The sequence below is a fragment of the Mesocricetus auratus genome, unplaced genomic scaffold (genome assembly GCF_017639785.1).
Source record: "Mesocricetus auratus isolate SY011 unplaced genomic scaffold, BCM_Maur_2.0 Super-Scaffold_100009, whole genome shotgun sequence".
NCBI classification, from domain to species: domain Eukaryota; kingdom Metazoa; phylum Chordata; class Mammalia; order Rodentia; family Cricetidae; genus Mesocricetus; species Mesocricetus auratus.
In genome coordinates this window covers 1278814-1304413 of record NW_024429193.1, presented here as the reverse complement: position 1 = coordinate 1304413, position 25600 = coordinate 1278814, and the positions used below count along the sequence as shown (strand labels likewise).

Below are 25600 nucleotides of genomic sequence, written 5' to 3'. Positions count from 1 at the left end.
ACTGATCCACTACCAGAGGCCCCATAGACTGTCCAGGTCTCCTAACTGACACCCACATTTCAGGGGATCTGGGTCAGTCCTATGGTGGTTTCCCAGCTATCAGTCTGGGGTCCATGAGCTCCCCCTTGTTCAGGTCAGCTGTTTCTGTGAAGTCTCTGGCTGGGTCTTTTATTAATCCCTGTTACAGAAGAGCAACCCATGCTGGTTAACTGGTAGTTTCCTCAAATCCTTTTCAGTCACTCTCCTAAGATGACACACAGATTGCCATCACACAATGATCATTATCATCCCTGCACTCTGAGCTGTGAAGACAACATTTGTTGGCCACCCCTTCCTTCTGTGCTTGTTTGACTTAGCCCAGCATCCCAGAAGACCCACACAGCAGTTACCAGTTCATCCTATCACAGGTTCTCTACTGGGCCCCTCTCCTTCCTTCCCAAGTGTAGATAGATGCATTATGAAGAGTTTCTCAGCATATCACGTAGCAAAGTCTGGGCACAGTGTCCCGAGGTTAGCATGGGTTCAACAAGACTTTCTGCCTCTTCTTCAGCTGCACCAAGATTTGTTGGAGAAAGTCACAGCTTGGTTGTTGACTTCCCGTTATGCTCCTGGCAAATGCCTCAAGTGGGGACTAAGACAGCTTGCTTGTTATTCAACCACTGTCCTCCAGGAAATTGCCTTTTACTCTAAAGATGATGATTTTCCTTTACCCTTGTCCAAAGTGTCATCTCTCCCCATTCTCCCTGCACCCTGCTGCTGCTACCTGAAGTGGTGACAGCTCAAGTAGACTGACTTTAACCACCTGAAATTTGATATTAGGCTCCCACGCGCATTAGCATTTCAAAGACAATTAGCAGAGACAGTTCCTCTTTATCTTATTTCTCTGGTGCCAGGGCTAGTAGCTCACCCCTCTAATCTACTACATGGCTAAGAGTACAGAGTATGACCTTGAATTAAAAATAGGACAAAAAACAAAGCAAACAAAAGCAAGCCATTAAAAAAAATCTCCAAACAAAACAACGATAACAGAAAAAAACCCCAAACATCCGACCCTCCCTCAACAAAAATCACACCCCTGTGGCAGAAGGTGACCCACACAGAACTTGGTTGGAATGGATCTGGATGCAGATTTAGTCTGAATTCAGTGCAACATATTTACGTGTTTCCATTAACTTCCCTTATTCTCATCTGGCTCTCCCAAATTTGTATGTCTTTCTCACCTCCTGTCTTCTGTCTTTTGGCCTCCTTTGATCTTTTCTTGACCTTTTTTCTTGTCTCTAGAAGACTCCAGCCCTGAGGAGTTCATCTTCTGCCCATGCACAGTCTAAACCAGGCCCATTCCAGCAGCAGGCACACTCACTCACTCCTGTCTTAATAGTCGTTTTGTTCATCGCTGCCTCTGCTGCCCTTCCTGCCCATTCTCTCCCACCTGCTGCTCTTTGCAGGAACACACTGCAGGAGTGTTAGGCCTGCTCTGCCTCAGCCTCTCTGTTCACCTCTTTTTTTTTGGAATGACTTATAGAACCCCTTATTTTATTGCAGGACATTACATATTATCAAATTACCACAATGTACCCCACAAACATGTATATCTCTATTTTTAAAATGAAATTACTCCCATCTTGGCAGGAATCCCAAAGATATGTCAGCTTGGACCCTCTTCTATTGTTTTTGTTTCTTGCGTTGTTCTAGCTTTAAGTTTCTTCCTTTCTTTTTTCCTCACTTTTTCATTACATATTTTCATTAGAAACAAGCTTGCTTCCCATGTCAGTCCCAGCTCCCTCTCCCTCCCCTCTACACCCACTCCCTTTCCCCCCAGTCCTCCCAGCTCCCGACCCAATCCCCAGGGAGGGTAAGGCCCTCCATGGGGGATCTCTAGAGTCTGTCATTTCGTTCTGGGGAGGGCCCAGGCCCTCCCCAAAGTGTCCAGATTGAGAGAACATCCCTCATTGTGGGATGGGTCCCCAAAGTCCATTTGTGTGCCAGGGATAAATACTGATCTACTACCTGAAAACCCCATAGATTGCCTGAGTCTCCTCACTGACACCCACATTCAGGGGGTCTGGATCAGTCCCATGCTGGCCTCTCAGTCTGGGGTCCAAGATCTCCCCCTTGTTTAGGTCAGCTGTTTCTCTGGGATTCACCAGCCCAGTCTTGACCCCTTTGTTCATCACTCCTCCCTCTCTGTCACTGGGTTCCAGAAGTTAAGTTTAGTGTTTAGCTGTGAGTGTCTGCCTCTGCTTCCGTCTGTCACTGGATGGAGGTTCTAGGATGGTATGTAAGATAGTTGTCAAAATCATTATTAGGGAGGGGCATTTAAAGTAGTCTCTCCACTACTGCTTAGTTTGCCAGCTGGTGTCATCCTTGTACATCTCTGGAGTTCTCACTAGTGCCAGATCTCCCCTCAATTCTAGAATGGCTCCCTCTATTATGGTATCTCTCATCCTGCTCTCCTCTATTCTTCCCCCAACTCAACTTTCCTGTTCCCCCATGTCCTCCTCTCCCTTCCTTTTGTCTCCCTCTCTTTTTCCTGGCTCCCTTTCCCCTACCCCACCCTGTGTTCCCAATCTGCTCAGGAGATCTTGTCTCCTTCCACCTTCTCTGGGGTACCATGTATATCTCTCTTAGGGTCCTTCCTGTTTCCCTGCCTTCCTGGCAGTGAGATTGTAGCCTGGCACTCCCATGATTCATGTCTAAAATCCATATATGAGTGAGTATATACCATGTTAGTCTTTTTGTGACTGGGTTACCTCACTCAGTATGGTTTCTTCTAGTGCCATCCATTTGCCTGCAAATTTCAAGATTCCATTGTTTTTTTTTCCCTGCGGAATAGTATGCCATTGTTTAAATGTACCACATTATCTTTATCTACTCGTCAGTTGAGGGGCATCTAGGTTCTGGGGATTACAAATAGTGCTGCTATAAACATAGTGGAACAGATGTCCTTGTTGTATGAATGTGCATCTTTGGGGTATATGCCTAATAGTGGAATTGCTGGGTCTTGTGGTAGACTGTGTCCCATTTTCCTGAGGAATCTCCACACTGGTTTCCATAGTGGCTGTATGAGTTGGCACTCCCACCAGCAGTGGAGGAGTGTTCCCCTTTCTTCACATCCTCTCCAGCACAAACTGTCATTGGTGTTTATGATTTTAGCCATTTTGACAGGAGTAAGATGGTATCTTAGAGTTGTTTTGATTTGCATTTCCCTGATTGCTAGGGATATTGAGCACTTTCTTAAGTGTCTCTCAGCCGTTTTAGTCTCCTCTATTGAGAATTCTCTATTAAGTTCTGTATCCCACTTTTTAACTGTATCCTTTGATATTTTGGAGACTTGCTTCTTGAGCTCTTAGTAGATTTTGGAGATCAGCCCTCTGTCAGATGTGGGATTAATGAATATCTTTTCCCATTTTGTGGGCTGCCTTTTTGTCTTGTTGACTGTGTCCTTTGCCTTTGCAGAAGCTTCTCATCTTCAGCAGGTCCCATTTATTAATTATTGATCTCAGTGCCTGTGCTACTGGTGTTATGCTCAGGAAGCGGTCTCTTGTACAAATTCGTTCAAGGGTACCTCCCACTTTTTCTTCTAACAGGTTCAGTGTGACTGGATTTCTGTTGAGGTCTTTAATCCATTTGGACTTAAGTTTTGTGCATGTTGATAGACATGGATCTATCTGCAGTCTTCTACATGCCAGCATCCAGTTATGCCAGCACCATTTGTTGAAGATGCCTTCTTTTTTCCATTGTATAATTTTAGTTTCTTTGTCAAAAACCAAGTGTTCATATGTGTGTGGGTTAATATCAGGGTTTTCTATTCAATTACATTGGTCTACCTGTCTATTTTTGTGCCAGTACCAAGCTGTTTTCAGGACTGTAGCTCTATAATAGAGCTTGAAGTCAGGGATGGTGATGCCTCCAGACATTGCCTTGTTGAACAGGGTGTTTTTGGCTATTCTGGGTCTTTTGTTTTTCCATATAAAGTTGAGAATTGTTCTTTCAAGGTCTGTGAAGAATTGTACTGGGATTTCAATGGGGATAGATTGCTTTTGGCAAGATCCTATGTTAATCCTACATATCCAAGAGCATGGGAGATCTTTCCATTTTCTGGTGTCTTCTTTAATTTCTTTCTTTAAAAACTCAAAGTTCTTGCAATACAGGTCTTTCACTTGTTTGGTTAGGGTTACCACAAGGTATTTTATGTTGTTTGTGGCAATTGTAAAGGGTGATGTTTCTCTGATTTCTTGCTCAGCCCTTTTATCATCTGTATATAGTAAGCTAATGATTTTCTTGAGTTGATCTTGTATCCTGTCACCTTGCTGAAGGTATTTATCAGCTGTAGGAGTTCCCTGGTAGAGTTTTTTGGGTCACTTATGTAAACTATCATATCATCTGCAAATAGTGAAAGTTTGACCTCTTCCTTTCCAATTAGTATTCCCTTGATCTCCTTCTGTTGTCTTATTGTTCTGGCTAGAACTTCAAGTACAGTATTGAAGAGGTATGGAGAGAGTGGGCAGCCTTGTCTTGTTCCTGATTTTAGAGGAATTGCTTTGAGTTTCTCTCCATTTAGTTTGATGTTGGCTGTTGGTTTGCTGTATATAGCTTTTATTATGTTTAGGTATGTTCCTGTTATCCCGGATCTCTCCAAGACCTTTATTATGAAGGGGTGTTGGATTTTGTCAAAGGCTTTTTCAGCATCTAATGAGATGATCATGTGATTTTTGTTTCTCAACTTGTTTTATGGTGGATTACATTGATGGATTTTCATATGTTGAACCATCCCTGCATCCCTGGGATGAAACCTACTTGATAATGGTGGATGAATTTTCTGATGTGCTCTTGGATCTGATTTGCCAGTATTTTATTGAGTATTTTTGCATCAATGTTCATGAGGGATATTGGTCTGAAGTTCTCTTTCTTAGTTGTGTCTTTGTGTGGCTTGGGTATCAAGGTTATTGAAGCCTCGTAAAAAGAGTTTGGCAAAGACCCTTCTGCTTCTATTGCGTGAATACTTTGAGGAAAATTGGTATAAGCTGTTCTTTGAATTTCTGGTAGAATTCTGCATTGAGGTCATCTGGTCCTGGGCTTTTTTTTTGGTTTGGAGAATTTTGATGACTGTTTCTATTTCTATAGGGGTTATAGGTCTATTTAAAATGCTTATTTGTTCTTGATTTATTTTTGGAAGGTGATAGCTATCTAGAAAGTTGTCCATTTCCTTTAAATTTTCAAATTTTGTGGAGTACAGGTTTTCAAAGTATGACCTGATGATTCTCTGAATTTCCTCATTGCCTGTTGTTATGTCTCCCTCTTCATTTCTGATTTTGTTAATTTGAATATTCTGCCGTTTGGTGACTTTGGATAAAGGTTTGTCTATCTTCTTGATTTTCTGAAAGAACCAACTCTTCATTATATTGATTCTTTGTATCATTTTCCTAGTTTCTACTTTATTGAGTTCAGCCCTCAATTTGATTATTTCCTGGTGTCTACTCCTCCTGGGTGAGTTTGCTTTTTCTTGTTCTAGAGCTTTCAGTTGTGCTGTTAATTCTCTAGTGTGACTATTCTCCAGTTTCTTCATGTGGGCACTTAGTACTATGAACTTTCCTCTTTGCACTGCTTTCAAAGTGTCCCATAAATTTGGGTATGTTGTGTCTTTATTCTCATTGAATTCTAGGAAGTCTTTAATTTCTTTATTTCTTCTGTGACCCAGGAGTGGTGCAATTGCGCATTATTCAATTTCCACGAGTTTGTAGGGTTTCTGCAATTTGTGTTGTTGTTGAATTCTAACTTTATAGCATGGTGGTCTTGTAAGATACATGGAGTTATTCCAAATTTTTGTAGCTTGACATGTTGCCAAGTATGAGGTCGATTTTTGAGAAGGTTCCATGTGGTGGTGAGAAGAAGGTATATTCTTTTGTGTTTGGATGGAATGTTCTATAGATGTCAGTCAAACCCAATTGGGTCATAACTTCTATTAGTTCCTTTGTTTCTTTGTTAAGTTTCTGTCTGGTAGTCCTGTCTAGTAGTGAGAGTGGGGTGTTGAAGTCTCCCACTATAAGTGTGTGAGGTTTTATGTGTGGTTTGAGTTTTAGTAATGTCTCTTTTACGAATGTGGATACCTTTGTATTTGGGGCATAGATGTTCAGAATTGAAACTTCATCTTGGTGTATTTCTCCTGTGATGAATATGAAATGACCTTCTTCATCTCTTTTGATTGATTTCAGTTTAAAGTCTAGTTTGTTAGATATTAGGATTGCTACCTCTGCTTGTTTCTTGGGTACATTTGATTGGAAACTCTTTTCCCAACCCTTAACTCTGAGATAACATTTGTCTTTGAGGGTGAGGTGTGTTTCTTGTATGCAGCAGAAGGATGGATTCTGTCTTCAAATCCATTCTGTTAGCCTGTGCCTTTTTTTTTTTTTTTGGTTTTTACGAGACAGGGTTTCTCTGTATTGTTTTGGAGGCTATCGGTCCAGCCCGGCCTCGAACTCACAGAGATCTGCCTGCCTCTGCCTCCCGAGTGCTGGGATTAAAGGCATGCGCCACCACTGCCCGGCTAGCCTGTGCCTTTTTATGGGCAAGTTAAGACCATCAATACTGAGGGATATTAATGACCTTTGATTGCTCATTCTTGTTTGTTTTGGAATGGTTGATGGTGGTGGAATTGTGTGTCGATTTCCACCCCTTTTCTCTTTTGGCTGTTGGTAAAGTGGGATTATCTATTACCTATGTTTGTCTGGTTGTAGCTGACTTCCTTGGATTGGAGTTTTCCTTTTAGAACTTTCTGTGGGGTTGGGTTAGTGGATATGTATTGTTTAAATCTGATTTTGTCATGGAATATCTTGTTTTCTCCATCTATATTGATTGAAAGCTTTGCTGGGTATAGTAGTCTGGCCTGGCATCTGTTGTCTCTTTTTGTTGATAGAATATCTATTCAGGACCTTCTGGCTTTCAGTTTCCATGGAGAAGTCAGGTGTAATTCTGTTTTGCCTTTATATGTTATTTGACCATTTTCCTTAGCTGCTCTAAGTATTCTTTCTTTATTTTGTATGCTTTAGATCTTGATTATTATGTGGCGAGGGAACTTATTTTTGTGGTCCACTCTATTTGGTGTTCTGTAAGCTTCTTGTACCTTCACTGGCATGTCTTTCTTTAGGTTGGGAAAGTTTTCTTCTATGATTTTATTGAATATGTTTTCTGCACCTTTGAGTTGGGTTTCTTCAGCTTCTATACCTATTATTCTTAGATTTGGTCTTTTCACAGTGTCCCATATTTCCTGGATGTTTTGTGTTAAGGATTTGTTGGACTTAAGATTTTCTTCGATGAATCTATTTCTCCTAGTATGTCTTTAACACCTGAGATTCTCTCTTCCATCTCTTGCATTCTGTTGGTTATGCTTGCATCTGTAGTACCTGACTGTTTCCCCAGTTTTTCTATTTCCAGCATTCCTTCAGACTGTGTTTTTTAAATTGTCTCCACGTCAGCTCTCCACCCTTGCACTGTTTGAATTGTTTCTTGTAATTTTTGCTTCGTGTTTTCCTCCCTTCTTGCATTTGTTGGATTTTTTGGTTTGTTTTTTTCTTCCATATCTTTAAGGGATTTTCTCATATCCTCTTTGAGGGACTCTATCATTTTCATGAAGGTGTTTTTAGGTCATTCCCTCTGCTTCATCTGCATTGGGTGTTCAGGTTTTCCTGGTGTACAATCTCTAGACTCTGGTGGTGTCAGTTGGTGAGTGTGTTCTTATATTGCCTCTTTCCCATCACTTCTTCCAGTGGGTGTAGTAAGAGCCTCTTCCTCTCCTGGTGGGGAGGCAACCAGGGTTCCCTTTTGGTGGGTGCAAGCAAATCCAATACTCTCTGGCCTCTGTTCTCTGCTCTCTGTTCTCTGTCCTCTGTCCTGAACGCAGGCAGGAGTAGACCCACTCTCTCTGCAGGCTCCTGGCAGTTTGGTCATCAGTCTGGGTGAGTCCTCAGGTTAGGGAATCCGAGAGAGGGCGAGTGGGAGGAATTCTGGTCTAAGATGGGGACCCAGAGCTCACCTCTGTCCTCTGCCCTGAGTGTGGGCAGAAGTGGACCATCTCCTCCATTCACTCTTATACCTGCTCTGATGCAGCATGGAAAGGGACTTGTGGAAGTCTCTATTCCCTCAATTACTGGAGTTGAACCGTAGAAATGATCTGCATAAGTCAGATTTGGTGTCTACCTAGCAACATCAGTCAAAAGGACCGTAAGGAATGAAAAAGATTTCAATGTATAAACACCAAAACTTACCACCACGTCTAACTGACTAAAGGAAACTTTATGGTTGTACTTTCAAGACAGTGAATTTGCACTTGTCAGGGACATGTTTGGTTCTAGAATCTTTAGGTGATGTTTAGGCGTCCTTTAATGAAAATTGTATTTGGAGCAAGCTATATCACTCCTGTGAGGGACTAGTGTTCTTCATCTCAATGTTTGAAATGCTAAAAATATTTAGATATACTCTGTAAGCAATTTTATCACTCCACATTCCTAAGAACTGATCTCCAAAAATATAGAAGCTTTTATTATTTCTGCACCAGAGAACTATTTTTTCCAATTTAGGTATTTCATTAAATGAAAAAAAATCAGTTATTTTCTTATTGGTATGCTAATACACATCCCTCACCCTACTTTATCTGTGAGCTCCACACTGGCAGTTGTAAATTCTGGAGCAAGGCACACCTCTCTGAATCCCTACACTTAACTGTGCCCATGTTGCCAAAATACTGGCTGTGATCCCTGAAGGTCATTAAGATGCACTGAGAAAATAAGATACCTATGGACCATGAGACACTGCTGCACGGTGAGCACTGTGTAACTCAGAACTGGAATTCTTTTCAAGTCTGAAGTCAAGCATAAAATTACTGGAAGAGAAAACTCTCAGAGGAATTGTGTCACCAGTCTGCTGATCAGTGAGCCTCCCATTGAATGAAAGCAGGAGTCTACACAGGCGCCTGCATTAACTTTTCTGCCCCAAGGGTGCACAGGGTGGGCAGATGAATGGAGACAGATATATAATCCAGAGTCAGAGATTGCAGCAAATGTTATAATCATAAGTGCTAAAGGAAACACCAAATGAGTTGATTGGATGCTATTAGTCTCTCTGGCCAAGCACACAATCATAGGTGTTGAAAGCAGACAATGCACTTCTTGGCATGTTTTTGTCATACCTGTTATTACATCGCATAGCTGCTCTTTCATAGTCTCAGCCTTACTTTCCTCTATATGAATTATCTCATGTGAACAACACCAATTAATAATATGTTTTAAAACTTGGTTTTAAGCAGGAATTGAATGGACTGCTTTCCAGGTGTACTAATGTCAATACAGTTCTACCTCAGTGTACCTAAGCTACCCTCAGGGTGCTGCATTGACCCCTTTGTTAGCCCCCATTTGAGGGCTAATTGGCACTGTGCGAGTTAGTGAAATTATAGTTTTATTTGCATAATCTACAAGGTTCAAGGTTATGCAACTCAAAATTACATGCTCAATTGTTTTGATTATAATAATTTTTTCTTTGTTTTGTCAAACTTTTATATTACAAACGAACAAAGATTTCTCAGGTTGTAACTTAAACCATGCCAGCTACAAACAAGTCAGTTTTGTTAAAGCCAATTTGCATTTCATCAGATTCAAATAATATATGTTCTTGGCTACATATTTTTTCTGAATATTTATAGTCCTGGAACTCTGCAAGAGCTATCCTCATGTACTTTCTGCCCTCACTTGTAGCACAGTGTCCTACTCTCCCTCTGTATAGAGAACTACTATTTTTCACCGCTGTATAAAGCCCCAGTCAAATTTCAGATTTCAGTTCAAGCTCACTTTTTCAGGGAAGCCTTTGTTTGCTAGAGCAAATTTCACTGGAAACTTCTGGACACATGTCATTGTAGAGGCATGATCCTACAAGTCTGATCCCAATTGTGAAAACGTGTTTTCCTCTCTAAATCCTAAGTGAGTGGGGCAGCACTCTTTCTCTTTCCACATTGCCTTGTATTCTTAGGGCTTTCGAGAGGGATCAGTGTGGTCATCTGAACTAGACAAACATTTACTGAATGCTTGCATTTCAAACACTATGCTCTGCTCAGTGCGGACAATACAGCAGAGAACAAAATATTGACAGGAAACTTTATCCATTCATCTATCAGTTACTAAATAAATGGCTGGCTGGCTGGCTGGCTGGATGGATGGATGAGTGAATGAAAACTTAACAACACCTGGCCTGCAACATCATGTAAGAACAAATGCTTACTTGGGCTTTGCCTCATCATGCTGTCCACAGGACTCTATAAGCAGTCAGTCAGTTGCTAATAACAGCCCAAAGATTGCTGAGTATACATGTGAGTACACTCATAGCAGTAGGGGCTGCTGCTATGTCCTAGTAACAAAGGGATATATGCATATTTAATTATACATTACATATATTACATACATACTCATGTATGTATGTACATATAATTTATAACCCTTTTTGTAGCAAGCTAGTCTTTTTCTCCATCTGTGAGCAGGATGTTATCTTTTTCTAAAGCTTTGTTTTATTAAGTATGAGCAAGCTAGTAAGAGTTTGCTAAAAATGTGACTTCTTATGAAAAATGTTGCTTATATTTCTTCTTGTAGCATATGCTTTGGTCTATTTTCCTCCTTCATGTAGAACTGTGAATAGATACTTGGACAGGTTACTTCTGTATCAGTCTTAGATTTCTGCTTGTGTCACTGCGGGGGATAAATGCCAAGTCATCTCCATGGCTCCCTTGTTGGCCATCGATCACAACAAAGACACTCATTTTTTTCATTACATGAAATTAGAGTTCATGCTGTGGGGAGACACCTAGTCTCATTCCTCTGCCCCACCTCTGGCTCCCGTTGAGCTCATTGTCAACTCTCGGTGTATGCTCCTCAACCCTTCCCCTTCGATGCTGCCAATCTCCTGACCAGCACACTCTTTCTTCTCCACACATTTTTCAAGGCCTACAAAGTCCTGTACCTCGAAGAATGCTCTGTATTTGCCTGACTCATAACTCATTCCGTGAACACACCAATTCCAAGTGTCCCACCGTCTACTGTGGTCAGTGCTGAGCCCATAGAGTCAGGAAGTGAGGCGAATAGGTCACCATCTGTTTTTTTCACAAGATGCTTATAGTGACCTGTCTCTCCAGGAAACAAACGTTACCTGGGGACAAGGGCATACCTCATACTCTGTAAGTCGCTCAGGATGGAGACAGTGTCTGGTTCAAGGCAGGATTAAAAAACAAAACAAAACAACAAAAAACCCTTCCACTGACTTATTAATAGAGACGATTTTCATTCACAAAAATCACCCACCACAAGCAAAAGAACAATGCGCTGCCTGGGTTTTCTGTGCTCCGCTGACCTCAGCTAGGCAGATGAGAAGATTGCCACTTGTCACTGATGACAGTCACAGGCATTATTATGCTGAGATGCCTGAACTTGGAAGTGAGTAGACAGTTGAAACCCAGGGAAACCTCATGACGAGATCATGCTTATGTCTTGTTAGCTGTAAATATTTGCTTAAATTGTAATTGCGTGTCGTTAACATCATATAAAAATGTGCACCTGGGATGAGGAAGAGAAGCATCTGCCCACAAAGCCAGTGATTTCAACCGTGACGGCAGATGGGACCATTACCAGGAGGATGACGAGATCTTTTTTTCAGGGTTAAAGAAATGGAAGGACGAAGTTAACAGCGTGACTGTCAAAGAGAGCCTGGAGAACATCACAATCCCTACCTCACTTCTGCAACAAATGCCGGGTCCCAGCTGTGCAGCCAATTCACTAGAAAAGGGCAGTTATTTCCTGGAAACCCTTCCTGGGTCTGCCAGAGCCTGAGGTGTAACACAGTGGTGAATAAGGAGGGGTGCCCTGACTGTGGAACTTAGATTTTAAAGTTTTGTTGACTCCTAGAGCGTAGTTATCATTTATGTTACTTGCGCATTTGCTATTTTTACAGTTTTCCATAAATTCTGCATAATTTTCGTGTCTTTATTTATATACATAGGCCACCTCTGTCAGTGAGCCTCAGCTGTTATGCACAGCTCAGGAGCCTCTTCTAGAGTTCTGGATCTACATTTCAGCTTTTGGCTATCCCTTGGCACCCCATGTGTTTCAAAGATGCTCAGACTCCTGGCTTCCGGAACTGTTTTTTTTTATTTCCGGTTTACTTTCCTCCCCAGCTGTGTTCCTTTTACCCAGACTGCAGCCAAAGCTGCACGCTAACATTCCCCGTCTCCTCGTGTTCTGAAACCCACCTCTTCCTCTTCGTTTCCACTTTGGTTTTGGAAGTACTGTATTTCTTAAACCATGACTTTCACATATCACTGCTTTTATTTTTTGGTCTGTTTCTACTGAAATTATAATTCTGATCACAACTCATAGTGAGCTAGTAGTGAATAGTTATTGGAAACTTATTCTTCATGTCAGAGCACTATTTATTTATTTATTTGTCATATCAGAGTACTTTTTAATGTGCAGATGTGAACATCAGTGTCTTGGCCTTTGAGACAGGCTGCCATTCACAGCTGAATGTTGGGTTCTTTCATGGTATTAAGGACACTGCTGGCCTGGCTGCAATTCTTTCCCAACCTTTCTCCCTTTATTCTACCCAAGGTTGGCTCTCTGGCCCCAATATCACACAGCCCTCCCAGGTCTCACGTTCTCACTGCTGTGCCTCCCCTAGGCTGTCCTCTCTTCCCTTCTGCTCTCAAGACTTTCCTTTCTCTGAAATTTTCACGTCTTTCCCAGTAGAAGCCAGCCTTCGGCTCTCCTCTCTTACTTTTCTGTCTAGTTTTCTGTTAGCTGCCTTACTCATTTGCATGCCTCTTATGAGGCTTGGATTCCTAAAAGGGCAAACTGTGTTTAATCAATCTTTGGAACCCCAGTTCTTACAGAATATCAGCATAAACAAACATAGGGCAAGTGTGTGCTGCATGGATAAACAGCCTACTGACTCGAGGCACTGGAGGGATTTGTCTACGTTGCTCCCCAAATCCCACCTAAATGACAAAACCAAAACTAAACTGAAAGAGACGAAGGGGAAAACGCTGCTGCTAGCCAGCAGGAAATGCAACAGGCCAAGAGAATTTGTACAAGCAATAAAGCAAATTTGATTATCTTAAACATTTCAGCATCATCCACTTGTGACTTCATAAACTCTCTAGAAAACCAGAGTTCTTTGATTCCCCTAATGAGCTCCAAAAGTCTGTGAGGGTTACTACTTCTGCTGAGAGGAACAAGTTCTAGTGTCTATTAACACAAAAAAGTGCATGCCCTCCCTACCTGTCCAGTTCAGCAACAGGGAAGCAATATAGTTAAGTGCTTAGGTCTGGTATGATGAGTGAAAGTGAGATATTTTAATGTAATTCCTTTTTAATTTCTCTCATGATGGGGTGGACATGCTGGGGAGTTGGCTGAAAGGAAGTTCTAGGGGGATGCCTTGACGCAGATTTGATGGACTGTCTTTGTATGTTCTGAAATAATTTCTGCAGATGTTGGTGGGAGTTTGATTTAAGAGTTTAAACTCTGTGGACTCTTCTCTCAATACCTTCACAACTGATTTAGAAACTGATCCAATTCTCTCTAGTACCCTGACCACCCCCTTCCAGGCACTCTTGTTTTTGCCTAGATATAGCAGTAATTTTCTTACTAATTTGCCTGACTCCATTGATGAGGGATGATGTCCTTCTGTATATATATGTTACTCTTATTGGTTGATAAATATGACACCGTTTGGCCAATAGAGGCAGGAAGATAGACGGGACTAGGAGATGAGAATTGTTTTTTGTTTTTGTTTTTTACAAGACAGGGTTTCTCTGTATTGTTTTGGAGGCTGTCGGTAGGAGATGAGAATTGTGAGAAAGGTAGGCAGAGAGAGACCGTGAAGTGTTGCCATGTAGCAGGGGAAGGAATAACAGGTCTGGGCATTCTCCAGTAAGCCAAGACCATGTGGAAATATATAGATTAATAGAAATGCTTAATAATTAAGACAAAGCTAGCCAGTAAGAGCCACAGCCATGGGCCAACAGTTTTATAGTTAATATATGTCTCTGTGTGCTTATTTTGGGCTGAAGCAGCTATACTCCATTATGACACATTTTTTTCCCCTGATACACTTTTTTGTTCATACTTAATAGAATAGTCAGGTCAATCACAGTAACACCGTGTAACATAAGGCCATCCATACGTCAAAAGGAAAGAGACTTAGTGAGAGTCCCAGCAAAGCTTTACTGACTCAGTTTCCAGAGGGTCAGGGGTTCTCCTTTGACAACTCTTGGCTCATTGCCACCTCCTCTTCCTACTCTGCTGTGTCCTTCTGGTCTTGCATCCTTCAGCTTTGCTGTTGTATTAGAGATTTGCACTACTTTCCAGCATGGACTACCCTTACACTACATATCTATCTACATGGCTTCCTCCTTCATCAACTCTATGGCTTTATTAAAATATCACACTCTGTGTGAGTCTCACATGGCCTTCTCCCTGCTACTTTTCTTTATATACTTCTTTTTACCATTTCCAGTGTCTTTTAGCTTTGGCTTATTTCAAAGTTTGAAGACAAGTAACTTTGTTCCCTATTGTTTTATTTTAGACACTGTATTTAGATATTACCATTTTGGCATGTAAGTCCAGAAAGGCTAAAGTCTGAATCTGGTTTTTTTAAATGCACCTGTTATTTTTCTGGTTAACTCACAGCCTTACATACAACCTAACACTTCTGGCTCCACTCCAGGACTACACAGTACACCCGTTTTTTTCCTTTGAAATGTCTTGATTGTGAACTGGAACTCATATTTAGTACAATTTGCTGCAGTTCCTTCAAGACTTTTTTTTTAATGGTAAACAGAGTTCTTTAAAAGCAAATGTTAAAAGTCCTCCTGGAAAGTGCTGGCATGGAACCACAGAGTCTTAATTAAAAATATCAGATATATGACCCTGACAGGGTCCTTACATCTCTCTGGAACTTAACAATCCAGGCCTCCATTGTCTACTTCTCTCTCTCATCACTCTCATCTTCCAAGGTCTTCCAGAAGAGCCCACTGTATTTTGAGCATTCAATGCCTTTTCCAGTCCGACGTTCTTATGCCACCACAACGGGCAGTTTCTCAACTGAGGTTTCCTCTTCCAAAATGACTCTATCTTATGTTAAGCTGACACAAAACTAGCCAGCACAGCAGGGATGGTCACAGGTTTGTATCATGAAGCTTCTTAGATAATCCGTTAGGAAGACTGTCTAATATTGCTAGTGGGGATTGATTCCTCAAAAGACAAGATTATAACAAAATTATGGCTTTTTTAGATAAGCGGAAGTGTTTCTTTCACACCTCCCCCCCATTACTGTGTTTAGCTTGAATCAAACATTTCCAGCTTATATAGGTGCAATTCTGATGATTAGAACAGATTGCTAGGCCAGGGAGAACTTGCTGGAGAAAATGTTGCCAAAATCTAGTCATTTCTATTGTTGTCAGGATAGGGCTAGCCGTCTGCTCACAAAGCTATCGGCTTTTCCCATCAGAGCTCACTCTTACAGTCTACCCCGGGAATCTGGCGTTTACCACGTTTCTTTTTGACAGGTGGGTCTGTGCCGAGCACTGCATACATTGAATCTCTTGGAGAGAACGATGAGGTTGGAAAAATAAGGGATTTTCAATCTTTCTCCTCATTACTGTGTCATCAGGAACATTTCTTCATGCCATGGTGACACAGAACACCAGTAAGTCAACTGCAAAAGCCATGGAGGCCCTCAGAGTCATAGCACCAGCTGGCAGGCGCTCCTCCCACAATGCCCCTCGGAGTCACAGCACCAGGCAGCGGGCTCTTCTCCCAGCATCCTCTGCTTCAGGTTCTCATTGTTCACCGCCGGTTCTGTCTGGCATTAGCTGCTTCCCTTCTGTGTCCTCTCCTCCTCTCTCACATCTCCAGGGCATAATTAGCAACTCTATTCTAATTTTTTTCTCTCTCTCTGAAATAATTGATATAGTTTACACCCCTGGCACTCCCGACTGAGACAGACAATGATGTGCTTGCAATAATAGTCAAAAGCAGAGTTTTCAGTTCTCAAGTTTTCTTGTTAGGTTAATAACTTCTGGCAGTGTCTCTGATGTGTACGTGATTCAAAGTCTTCATAGATCTCCACATGCGGCGAGATGGAGGCGTTGCTAATCAGGATGTCTCAAGTTTCAAATACTTTGCCTAAAGATAGGATGGCTTGTGATATAATGACTCATTCTGATTTTGGTCTTTTAAAGTGATCTTCACTAGAGGAACAACTGGCAAAGTTTGATTAGATGTAGGAAACATGTTGTAATTACAGATGGAGGAAATGAATAGGTACGGGAATGCTGGTTGCCTCGGGTGTGCATGCATCTTGGGTAATTAAGAATGATCAAACCTTGGGAAAACTAGGGAAGCGGAGGTACTTACTGTCACATTCTTAATAAAATTAGTTTAATAGTCCAGTCAATTTCAATTAAATGTAAAGACATTAAGAAAAGTACTGAACAATTTCAAAATTCATTGTATACTCTGCCTGAGCACACAGTTTGCAAATCGGTCTGAAGTTATATAGATCAGGTATTCCCCAACCCAAGAATTTTCATTTATTTTTTAAATGTTCATTTAAAAATTTTATAAAATCAGTAGAGAAAACCAAACAGGAACAAAATCCATTTGAATCTTGAGATAAAAAACCCTTTCTTACTGTAACTTTTGGCCTCACCAGGGATTCTCATGGTGGTTTATAGAATATTTTCTTTACATTTTTCCATAAAGATATTTCACAGAATGTTAATTCCTTAATATAGCCATGAGTGGCTTATTTTTCTGAATTGTTTAAAAAAGTTTTCTGGAATTTTTGAAATATTGGTCAAATATTGTTAATTTTTAGGTAGATTCATGAAGATGATAAATTTAATCCACCTTTGCATTGTTGGCAAACCATTAAGTCTTGGTCTTTCCTACGTAAACAATATGTTTCCCTTGCTCTTGACATATTATTGTTGATTTTGATTAGTTGTTTTTAAAATTACATTTAATCTGGAAGTTTAGTGCCAACTGGTTAGCTGGTGTCTGTTAGCAAGTGGCATATCACTCATAATTTTAAAAAGTACGCCCTCATGAGCCTTCCAGAAAGATTTAAGTGCCAGAGAATGCATACTAAATATTTCTAAGTAGGGAGAAAGGAATCATGTTTTTAAGGAAATTAAATATATATTTAAAAAGCATTCCTTGTCAGGGTACTTTTCATGGCACACACAAAACAATCAACTAAGTAGCTTGCATTTATTAAACATGCACAATTTCTTGCTTATGTTCATATAACAAATTCCAACAAGGAAGAGCATAAGTAGATTAGAGGATGATTTTTAAAGAGATGAGGGGTGAAATTACCTCAAAGTGATGAATTACAATAATTCACAAAGTAGACAGAATAATGTATGTAATCACAGCTATGAACACAAGTTTTAAAAGCCCAGAATGGTATAGAAATGAATAGACTGTGTGGTGATTTTTTTTTACTCTGTACTTTTAAAATCCATGCTGAAATGTAATCCCCTCTGCAGTGGTATGGAGGCAGGCACATTTGGGAAGTGGTTTATCATGTAGACTGTGTGCTCTCATGAATAGATGGATGTGTTTTTGGAAGAAGCTCCTGAGAAATTTCACCTCTTCTGCTTTTCTGCCTTCTGGTACGTAAGAACACTACAAGGCCATCTTGGAAGCGGGGAGGATGGACCACCACTGAATCCTCCAGTGCCTACATCTTGGCATGTTTTCACAACTGTGAGAATAACTTTCCATTTTAAAATATCCAGTCTAAGACATTTTATCAACACACACACACACACACACACACACACACACACACACACACACACACACACACACTATTGTGGGCTGTTTATCCAAGAAGTGGAAAAGCCTTACATTGGTAATTCTTTCCCTAATCCTACAACACTAGCATATTGAAGGCCAATTTATCTAATTAAATTCAGAGGCATAAATTGTTTAAAAATTGAGGAACAAGAAACCAAATTTACCAGTAGACTCTCTTAATGGCTGCAGAGAAATTCCTGAAGGATCTGTACCAAATTTTTCATATTTTTAATAAGCATATTTAGCAGTTTTCTAGAAGTTAAAAATCCAATGGACTGCTATACACCTGCATTCAGAAGTGGGAGACTATTAAAATTGTTGAAGGAGACATTCGTAACTACTACCAAAAGATGATGTTCTTAGCAAGAAACTAAACACGCAGCAAGAATTTTTAAAACAAAAGCCACATAATCTAGAGTAATATCAAGATGTTGATGTCAGTAGAATATTGAGCTGTGGAGCCAACACTCTGTTGGACAAATGTCAACATTTCTCTTTTGAGAAATGTGATGAACAGAGTGGAACACTGTCGTATCAAAAAATAAAATAAAACTTCATCTAGAGCATTGCTTCTTAACTTCCCTAATGCTGCGACCTTTTAATACAGTTACTCATGTTGTGGTGATCCCCCAACCATAAAATTATGTTTTTTTGCTACTTCATAACTGTAATTTTGCTACTGTTATAACTCATAATGCAATTATCTGTGTTTTCCAACGATCTTTGGGGGTTTGTCACCCACAGGTTGAACACCACTGATCTAGAGTGTGATTTGTCATGTAGCTTACATTGTAGTAATCATAAGTCAAATTTCAATAAGTATAATTCCATAAGAGTAAACATATCCTACTGTGGTGGTTCAAATGAAAATGACCCCTACAGGTTCATAGGGAGTGGCACCATTAGGAGGTATGACCTTGTTGTAGTAGGTGTGGCCTTTTGGAGAGAGCTCATCACAGAGGGTGGGTTCTGAGGTTTCAAATGCTCAAGTCAGGTCCAGTGTCTGTCTCTCTGCCTGCCTCCTGGGGATCCAGATACAGAACTCTCAGCTACTGCCCTGTCTGCCTATGTTCTGCCATGGTTCATGCCATGCTGATAATACATTAAACCTCTGAAATGTAAGCCAGCTCCCATTAAATGCTTTCCTTTATGAGATTTGTCATGGTCTTTTTGTGATTGGGTTACCTCATTTAGGATGGCTTCTTCTAGTGTCATCCATTTGCCTGCAAATTTCAGGATTCCATTGGGTTTTTTTTTCTGCTGAGTAATACTCCATTGTGTAAATGTACCACATTTTCTCTATCCACTCTTCAGTTGAGGGATATCTAGGTTGCTTCCAGCTCCTGGTCAAGGGGGAGCTCATGAACCCCAGACTGATAGCTGAGAGGCCAACATGGGACTGATCCAGACCCCCCTGAACGTGGGTGTCATTGAGGAGGCCTTGACATTCTTTGGGACCTCCGGCAATAGATCAGTATTTATCCCTGGTATCCAAATGAACTTTGGGAGCCCATACCACATGGAGGGATACTCTCTTAGCCTGGACACATTGGGGAGGGCTTAAGCCCCACCCCCGGGGTGATATGACAGACTTTGGAGATTCAAAGGCCTCCCTCTCCCTGGAGAGTGGAGTTGGGATTGAGTGGAGGGTTGGGATTTTTTTGTGATATACAATCTACAGTTTCCTGTAGTTTATTATATGGTCAAACAATGAACATAACTCCTAGCTTTCATTATTTTAGTGTTGAGCAAATACACATATGCACTCGGTGCTCTAATGCCTGGGGCTGTGAAGACAACAACACAGAGAACATCCTGGAGTCTGTTTGACAAGTTCAGGAGGCATATTTGCTTACCAGCTCACTGAATTCATTATTGCCTAGGTCAAGTCTCTCCAGCTGGGCCAGTTTGTGCATTGACCTGCAACAGATGGAGAAAAGTAGCGTTATGAGGCAGCACTTGATATATTTCTCCGAAGATAGTCTACCCACAATGATAGAATTTTCCAACTGTAGCACCTACGAAATACCATGGTGCTCCTCAGCAAGAGATGAACCACAGATGCACAGAGAAGCATGGGAATGGTCACCTAGGAACAGTTATAGCAGACCATGGTCCACAGCACTGGGTCTCCAAGGCAGTGTGTGATGGAGATCCAAGGTCAACTGTTTCACACACTGGGAGTCTCATTAAATAATCTGTATCAGGAGGCTACTGTTAAAGAATCACTGTGGTGATTTATTAATCACAAGTGGCTAAAGTCAATCCCAGTAAAGGAAATCCTCCTTCTACCTGTTGCCTGAGCTCATCATCAGCTTTGTCTTTTCTCTCCATTTCAGCAGCTTCTGCTACAGACAAACAATTTTCACTGACCCTTAAGTATACTGAGTTGAGACTGCAATAATGTTGAACCTTGACCTAGAATTTGCTTCAAAGGCATTCTAGAGCACTCCTAGTAAATATTTCTCAATCATTACTGAGTTAAGCATACAATATAATAATGACTTTTTGAAAAGATTTTATCCTTCCCACACCTACTATACTTTCCTTAAATCCCTTCCACACAGAGGCTATGGAAATTTCAGAGACACAATTCTTACAAATTTTGGTTTCTTCATCTCAAAGTGGATATAAAAATGATTAAAAGTTTGTGACTATTAGGTAAAAATATATTGCAATCTAGACTCAAACAATATGTGTCTTTCACATAGCCACAATTATTGGGATATTATCATGTACTGGTTTGGGGTACAATAATGAATGAAGCTGACAACAATTCCTTCACCAAAAGGCTTTATATCCAGTCAGAGGAGAATGAGAGCAAGCAAAACAATTAAGTAAAACATAGTAATAAGTTAGGTTAAAAATGCTATAGTGAAACTTAGGCAAAGGCAGTGCATAAGAAGGGGATTTTTTTCCTCACAGGGATTTTATTTTCAAAAAGATGATCAAGTTCCACTTTATCAAGATGAGATTCCTCAAGAAATTAAGTGCTTTGATTATTATCTCCCAAGTTATCAGGATGAAAGGCATTGCTCATATTACAAGCAGCCCACAATCTTGAGGGAACAGCTCTTACAGAGTTGGATGAATTCCATAAAAAATGCATTTGCATGTTTCTAGATACAGAGAGTGACACTCTTTCAGCCTTGAGAGTGTGATTAGAAAAATAAGGCTTAACTGAGTTTTGATTGGAGTAGCTTATCAGGCTATTTGAACACTGGGGGACATAGCCAGGAATGAAATGTCAAAAAGAGAGTTCCCAAAACTGTTTCACAGAGAAACCATGTCTTGAAAAACTGAAAATGAAAAAAGAAAAGAAAAAAAGAAAGAAATACAGCCAGAAAGTCCTATGTGCAGCCATAAAGTCCGAGTTTTATTCTAAAGGCATCATAAGCCTTTAATATTTCTGCAGGAAGGAGATACTTTTTTTTTATAATCTCACAGGCTCACTTTGGAAGCGAGACATTGTAGCAAGCAAGGAGAGGCAGTAACAGCAATGAAGAATGAAGCCACATAACTGAGTGTCCTGAGATCCATGACTAGGACTAGAAACAGGGCCCGGTGAGCTGGATACCATGGTGACACAGATAGCATGCTCTGGGAGATACATGACCTCATGAATCCACTAGGTATGTGAAGAGGAGATAAAATATGGTTCCTTGATTGGGTAGCATGTGGGAACAGTGATGGAATAATTCTAAGGAAGGGATAGGTTGAAAAAAATTCACCTTAAATATTCTATTGAGTTTGACATGAGACACTCGTGTTATGGAAAAGTGTGTGTGTGTGTGTGTGTGTGTGTGTGTGTGTGTGTGTGACATGTGCATGCATGTGTAACTGGTATAAAAGGTCTTGAGTGGAGATTAATATTTGGGAAACAAAATGACACATTCCTTATCTATCCCATGTGAAGATGTCATTTTTTTTAACTTGAGCCACTCTCCTTGTTTTCGAAGACTCTTACAATTTGACACACATTCTCATTGTCATATTCTTCCTGTCTACCTCCAGATCCTAAAATGTGTTTCATGAGACCCAGAAGTTCCTGCATGATGTGGCTGTGAGGCCTTGTTCATCGTTGTAAGATCATGTGTTTCTCTTCTAGCTACATCTCTAGCATTGAATAGACACTTCTACAAAGGGGATGAGGTACCCGAGTCCCATAGAAAGATGATTAGAATTTTTTTCTGACTCTGAGAACATTGAGACATGGAAGATCCTCTCTGATTTTACTTTGGGACCACAGGCTTGACCAGCAGTAAAGAACCCTGTGACCTGCAGTAAGGGATCACATGGTCAGTGTACACTTGATGACCACAGAGGTAGCAGTCTCTTGCCTGTGATGTGGCTGCATAGTTCTAGGTAACAAGTCTCTTTACTGAGAATGACAGTTCTCTGAAGACCAGAGTCCCAACCATAACTTTTGGCACCCCATGAACCCTCAGTTTAAATCTTAAACTCTTAGCTTCAAAGAGAAGACAGTATAAAATGACACACTTGTTGCCGAGCACTGAAAGGAAAGGCCAAGATAAAATTAATTTCACTAAATGAAGAAACAAATAGTATATTGTCTGCCAGGGCATTCAAGAACATATATTCGTTACAGGATTTGTCTCTTTTCTAAGCCAAACTGCTTTCTGTTTAATCACCCTTGTGTGACAACTGCAGTTCAACCATATTCTAATTATCCCTTCAGGGTCTACCAAAGTTTCTCAGTTTATTTTCCAAAACAGGACCAAGTCCAAATTCAGGGCCCTTGTTCTTATAAAGACTTATTGGAATGGAGCCATGTCTGTCTGATAAGGTATCAGTACGTCTATGGAACTGAGCATCTTGGAACTGACGTCTTGTGACCTACAGAACATTAAAGATTGTATGAAGTCTGCTGTCTACATGGTTTGTATAGCGATAACATTTTGTCTTCTAATAGTGTAGTTTAAATCCAATTTCCATTGTGGGGAGAGCAGGAGCCTGTATGTTGACTGTTACTCTAGTTCTGGTTGTGAGCTATCATTTTTGAATTGTTTAGACTTACCCTAGATTCCACCCCTCACTACACATTCTATCAAGTCTCCCACAATGCCTCTGACATCTTTACAGTTTGCTGCTTGAGCAGATGAGAGCCTTCTCTCAGACTTTCTGAACTATTTTCAAAGGCTCAAGTTATTTTACTGAAAATATACACACTTCAGTTTTATTATATCTCATTTTGCTTTTAGGATACTGTCTTCATTGCTATTAATGGTTTTGTTCTCTTGTTATATTCTTCCATTTCTGAAATTATCTTTCCAATATGATATCTTTAAGATAACTACATTCTTAATTTGTTTTGTAAAAGACATCATTCAATATTATTTTCATATTTCACACCTTTAGGAAAGACTGTCACTTCATTTGGTTAAGTACTAATATGCACTGTAAAGTGTCAGAATGTACAACTGAGTAAAATTATACAACACAACCAATAATATAGAATATGTATGTTATATTCACATGTCAACAGCTATGTATATGGCTGAAAACATTAAACTTTGGATTATGTCTTCTATGTAGACTCTAGTCTGGAACATAAAATATACCAACATTTGTCTTATTCTTTTTGTAAGCCTTTGTTCTCATTTGCTTTGTATCATTTATATATATATATTTACATATGTACGTGTATATTAAAAACACATACAGTTCCTGTTCAAATGAAATAAAGTTGGAATTTAAAAGAGATTGTGGAAATCATTGAAGATAGTTCAGGAATAGTGAAAATGATTGTATTTTTTCTATTTGAAAGATAATAAGGTATTTGTGAACTAATCTAGGTGTATGAAAGTGCTTTCTCATCAGAACCTCCAGCCCACACATAATGACACAGGGACTTACTATTGATTATGAAAAGTTGGCCATTAGCTTAGGCTTATCCCACTAGCTCCTATAACTTAAATTAACCTTTTGGCTAATGTTCTACCACATGGGTCAGTTACCTCTACTCTGTGCTATATGTCCAACCTCTTCAATGTTTCCTCACCTCTCTTCCTTCCCAGAGTTCTCTCTCTCTCTCTCCCTGGAAATCCCACCTATCTGTAGGGGTGTGAGCAAACCAAGTTAATGCAGACCCCAGACTCAAATATCATGTGAGAGCAAGGAGCATTTATTAGTATTACAGCTGTTCATGATGGCAACAACCCCAAGAGGAGCATGTGGGCTCCTGTTAAGCACAGCTCGGGGAATGTTAGGAATAGTTAGGTCATTCGAAACAATACTGGTTAAGCAAGCTGCAGTTGCATTAGTAGACTTTTAGTTGGCTGAGGTTTTACATTTGTACACACTTGCACAACCTTGGGCAAGTCTGGACGTGACTCAGAAGGGGATGTAGGACTTGTCCTTGAGACATTGTGTGGCTGAAGTAGGCCTTGTGTGTGTTCTCTCCCTCGTCCCTGAATGCAAGGATGACATGGATAAATTGCCCTTTGTTGGGAGAGGTACCTGTTTTTCCCTCTGAGAACTGAAACCTAAATTCAATTGTAAAAGTGGGAGAGTTTAACCCCTTCACTAGTATCTGCTGCCTAGTCTTTGGCCATTCATTTCTTTAATAAACCAGTCACAATGACACATCTTCACACAGGGTAAACAAACATTCCACAACATTTCCCCCTTTTTGTATAAATAAAAATGAGATGTTTACTCTAACATAGTAAAACTATGTGCAATACGAACAATTATCAGGTATTGTCTAAATAAAAAGGAAATGTTTTAGCTTTAACATAGTAAAACTATATACAATAAGGAGAATTATCAGGCAAGAATTAAATTCACAAGGTCCAGTCCACATGTAGTTGACAAATTCAGAGAAAATGCTCTATTATCTATCTTACATTAATGAGTTTAAAGTTTTATATCTAAGCCACTTGTGTTACCAGCCTAAAAATACCTTCTTAGACCTTAAAACATCTTTTTTTAAAAGATAAACAACTTGAGCTTTTATGTTTCTCAACCTTATAAACTTTATATCGTTTATGTAAGTTTCTTTTTTGAATTTGTTAACAAAGAAAATGTGACAACTGTCTAGTCTTCAGTTCCCAATAGAGACTCAAGAAGGATATAATATTGCCTGAGTAAGCAGAAAGTACAGAGCAGGAAACTTCTAAAATTATAGAAATGACAGAAACAGTTGGCTACATGGACAATAAACCAAGTTTCCTCTGCAATGTTGGGGGCATTCATCTTCAGCCTTCAGGCCTAGAATTCTGGCAGACTTTTTTGTGAAGCAGGGATTTTGAAGGACTTTTCTACCTTGTCTTGACAAAGTTTGGAGGTTACCTTCTTTTGAGTTCTGCTTGTCCAGTTTAGACAGCATGCTGTCAGCAGTTGAGGCAAGAATTGTTTCTTGCCTTATGGCTAAATTTGCCACCAATGAAAGTAAACTCCATATGGAGGTTCTTCGATGCCCATCATCTTCTCTGAAGTAGATTTTTGCTGCCAGAAGCTGACATATCTCACTGTCATGAAAAGTCTTATGTTATTAAAATATCTTAAAGGCCATATATTCTGTAGGTCTCAGAAGTGTTTGAAGGCCACCTATCTATCTAAAATACATGTTTGACTTTGAAAACACACACCTTGATTTCCATAGATGACTAGTTACTAACCTATATTTCTTAATTATCCTAAATGGTTTATAATAAATAACATTCAAGGCCTAGAAATTTACA

General features: G+C 40.1%; 1 protein-coding gene across 11 annotated transcripts in view; it reads right to left on the bottom strand.

Moving 5' to 3' along the window:
• Positions 1 to 25600, bottom strand: part of Lrrc7 (leucine rich repeat containing 7) — a 445479-nt gene that overhangs the window by 123475 nt on the left and 296404 nt on the right. For all 11 annotated transcript variants that reach the window (XM_040751532.1, XM_040751538.1, XM_040751529.1 and 8 more), the window contains one exon: positions 19751 to 19814. In XM_040751532.1, the coding sequence (XP_040607466.1) occupies positions 19751 to 19814 (64 nt within the window). The remainder of the gene's footprint in view (positions 1 to 19750; positions 19815 to 25600) is intronic.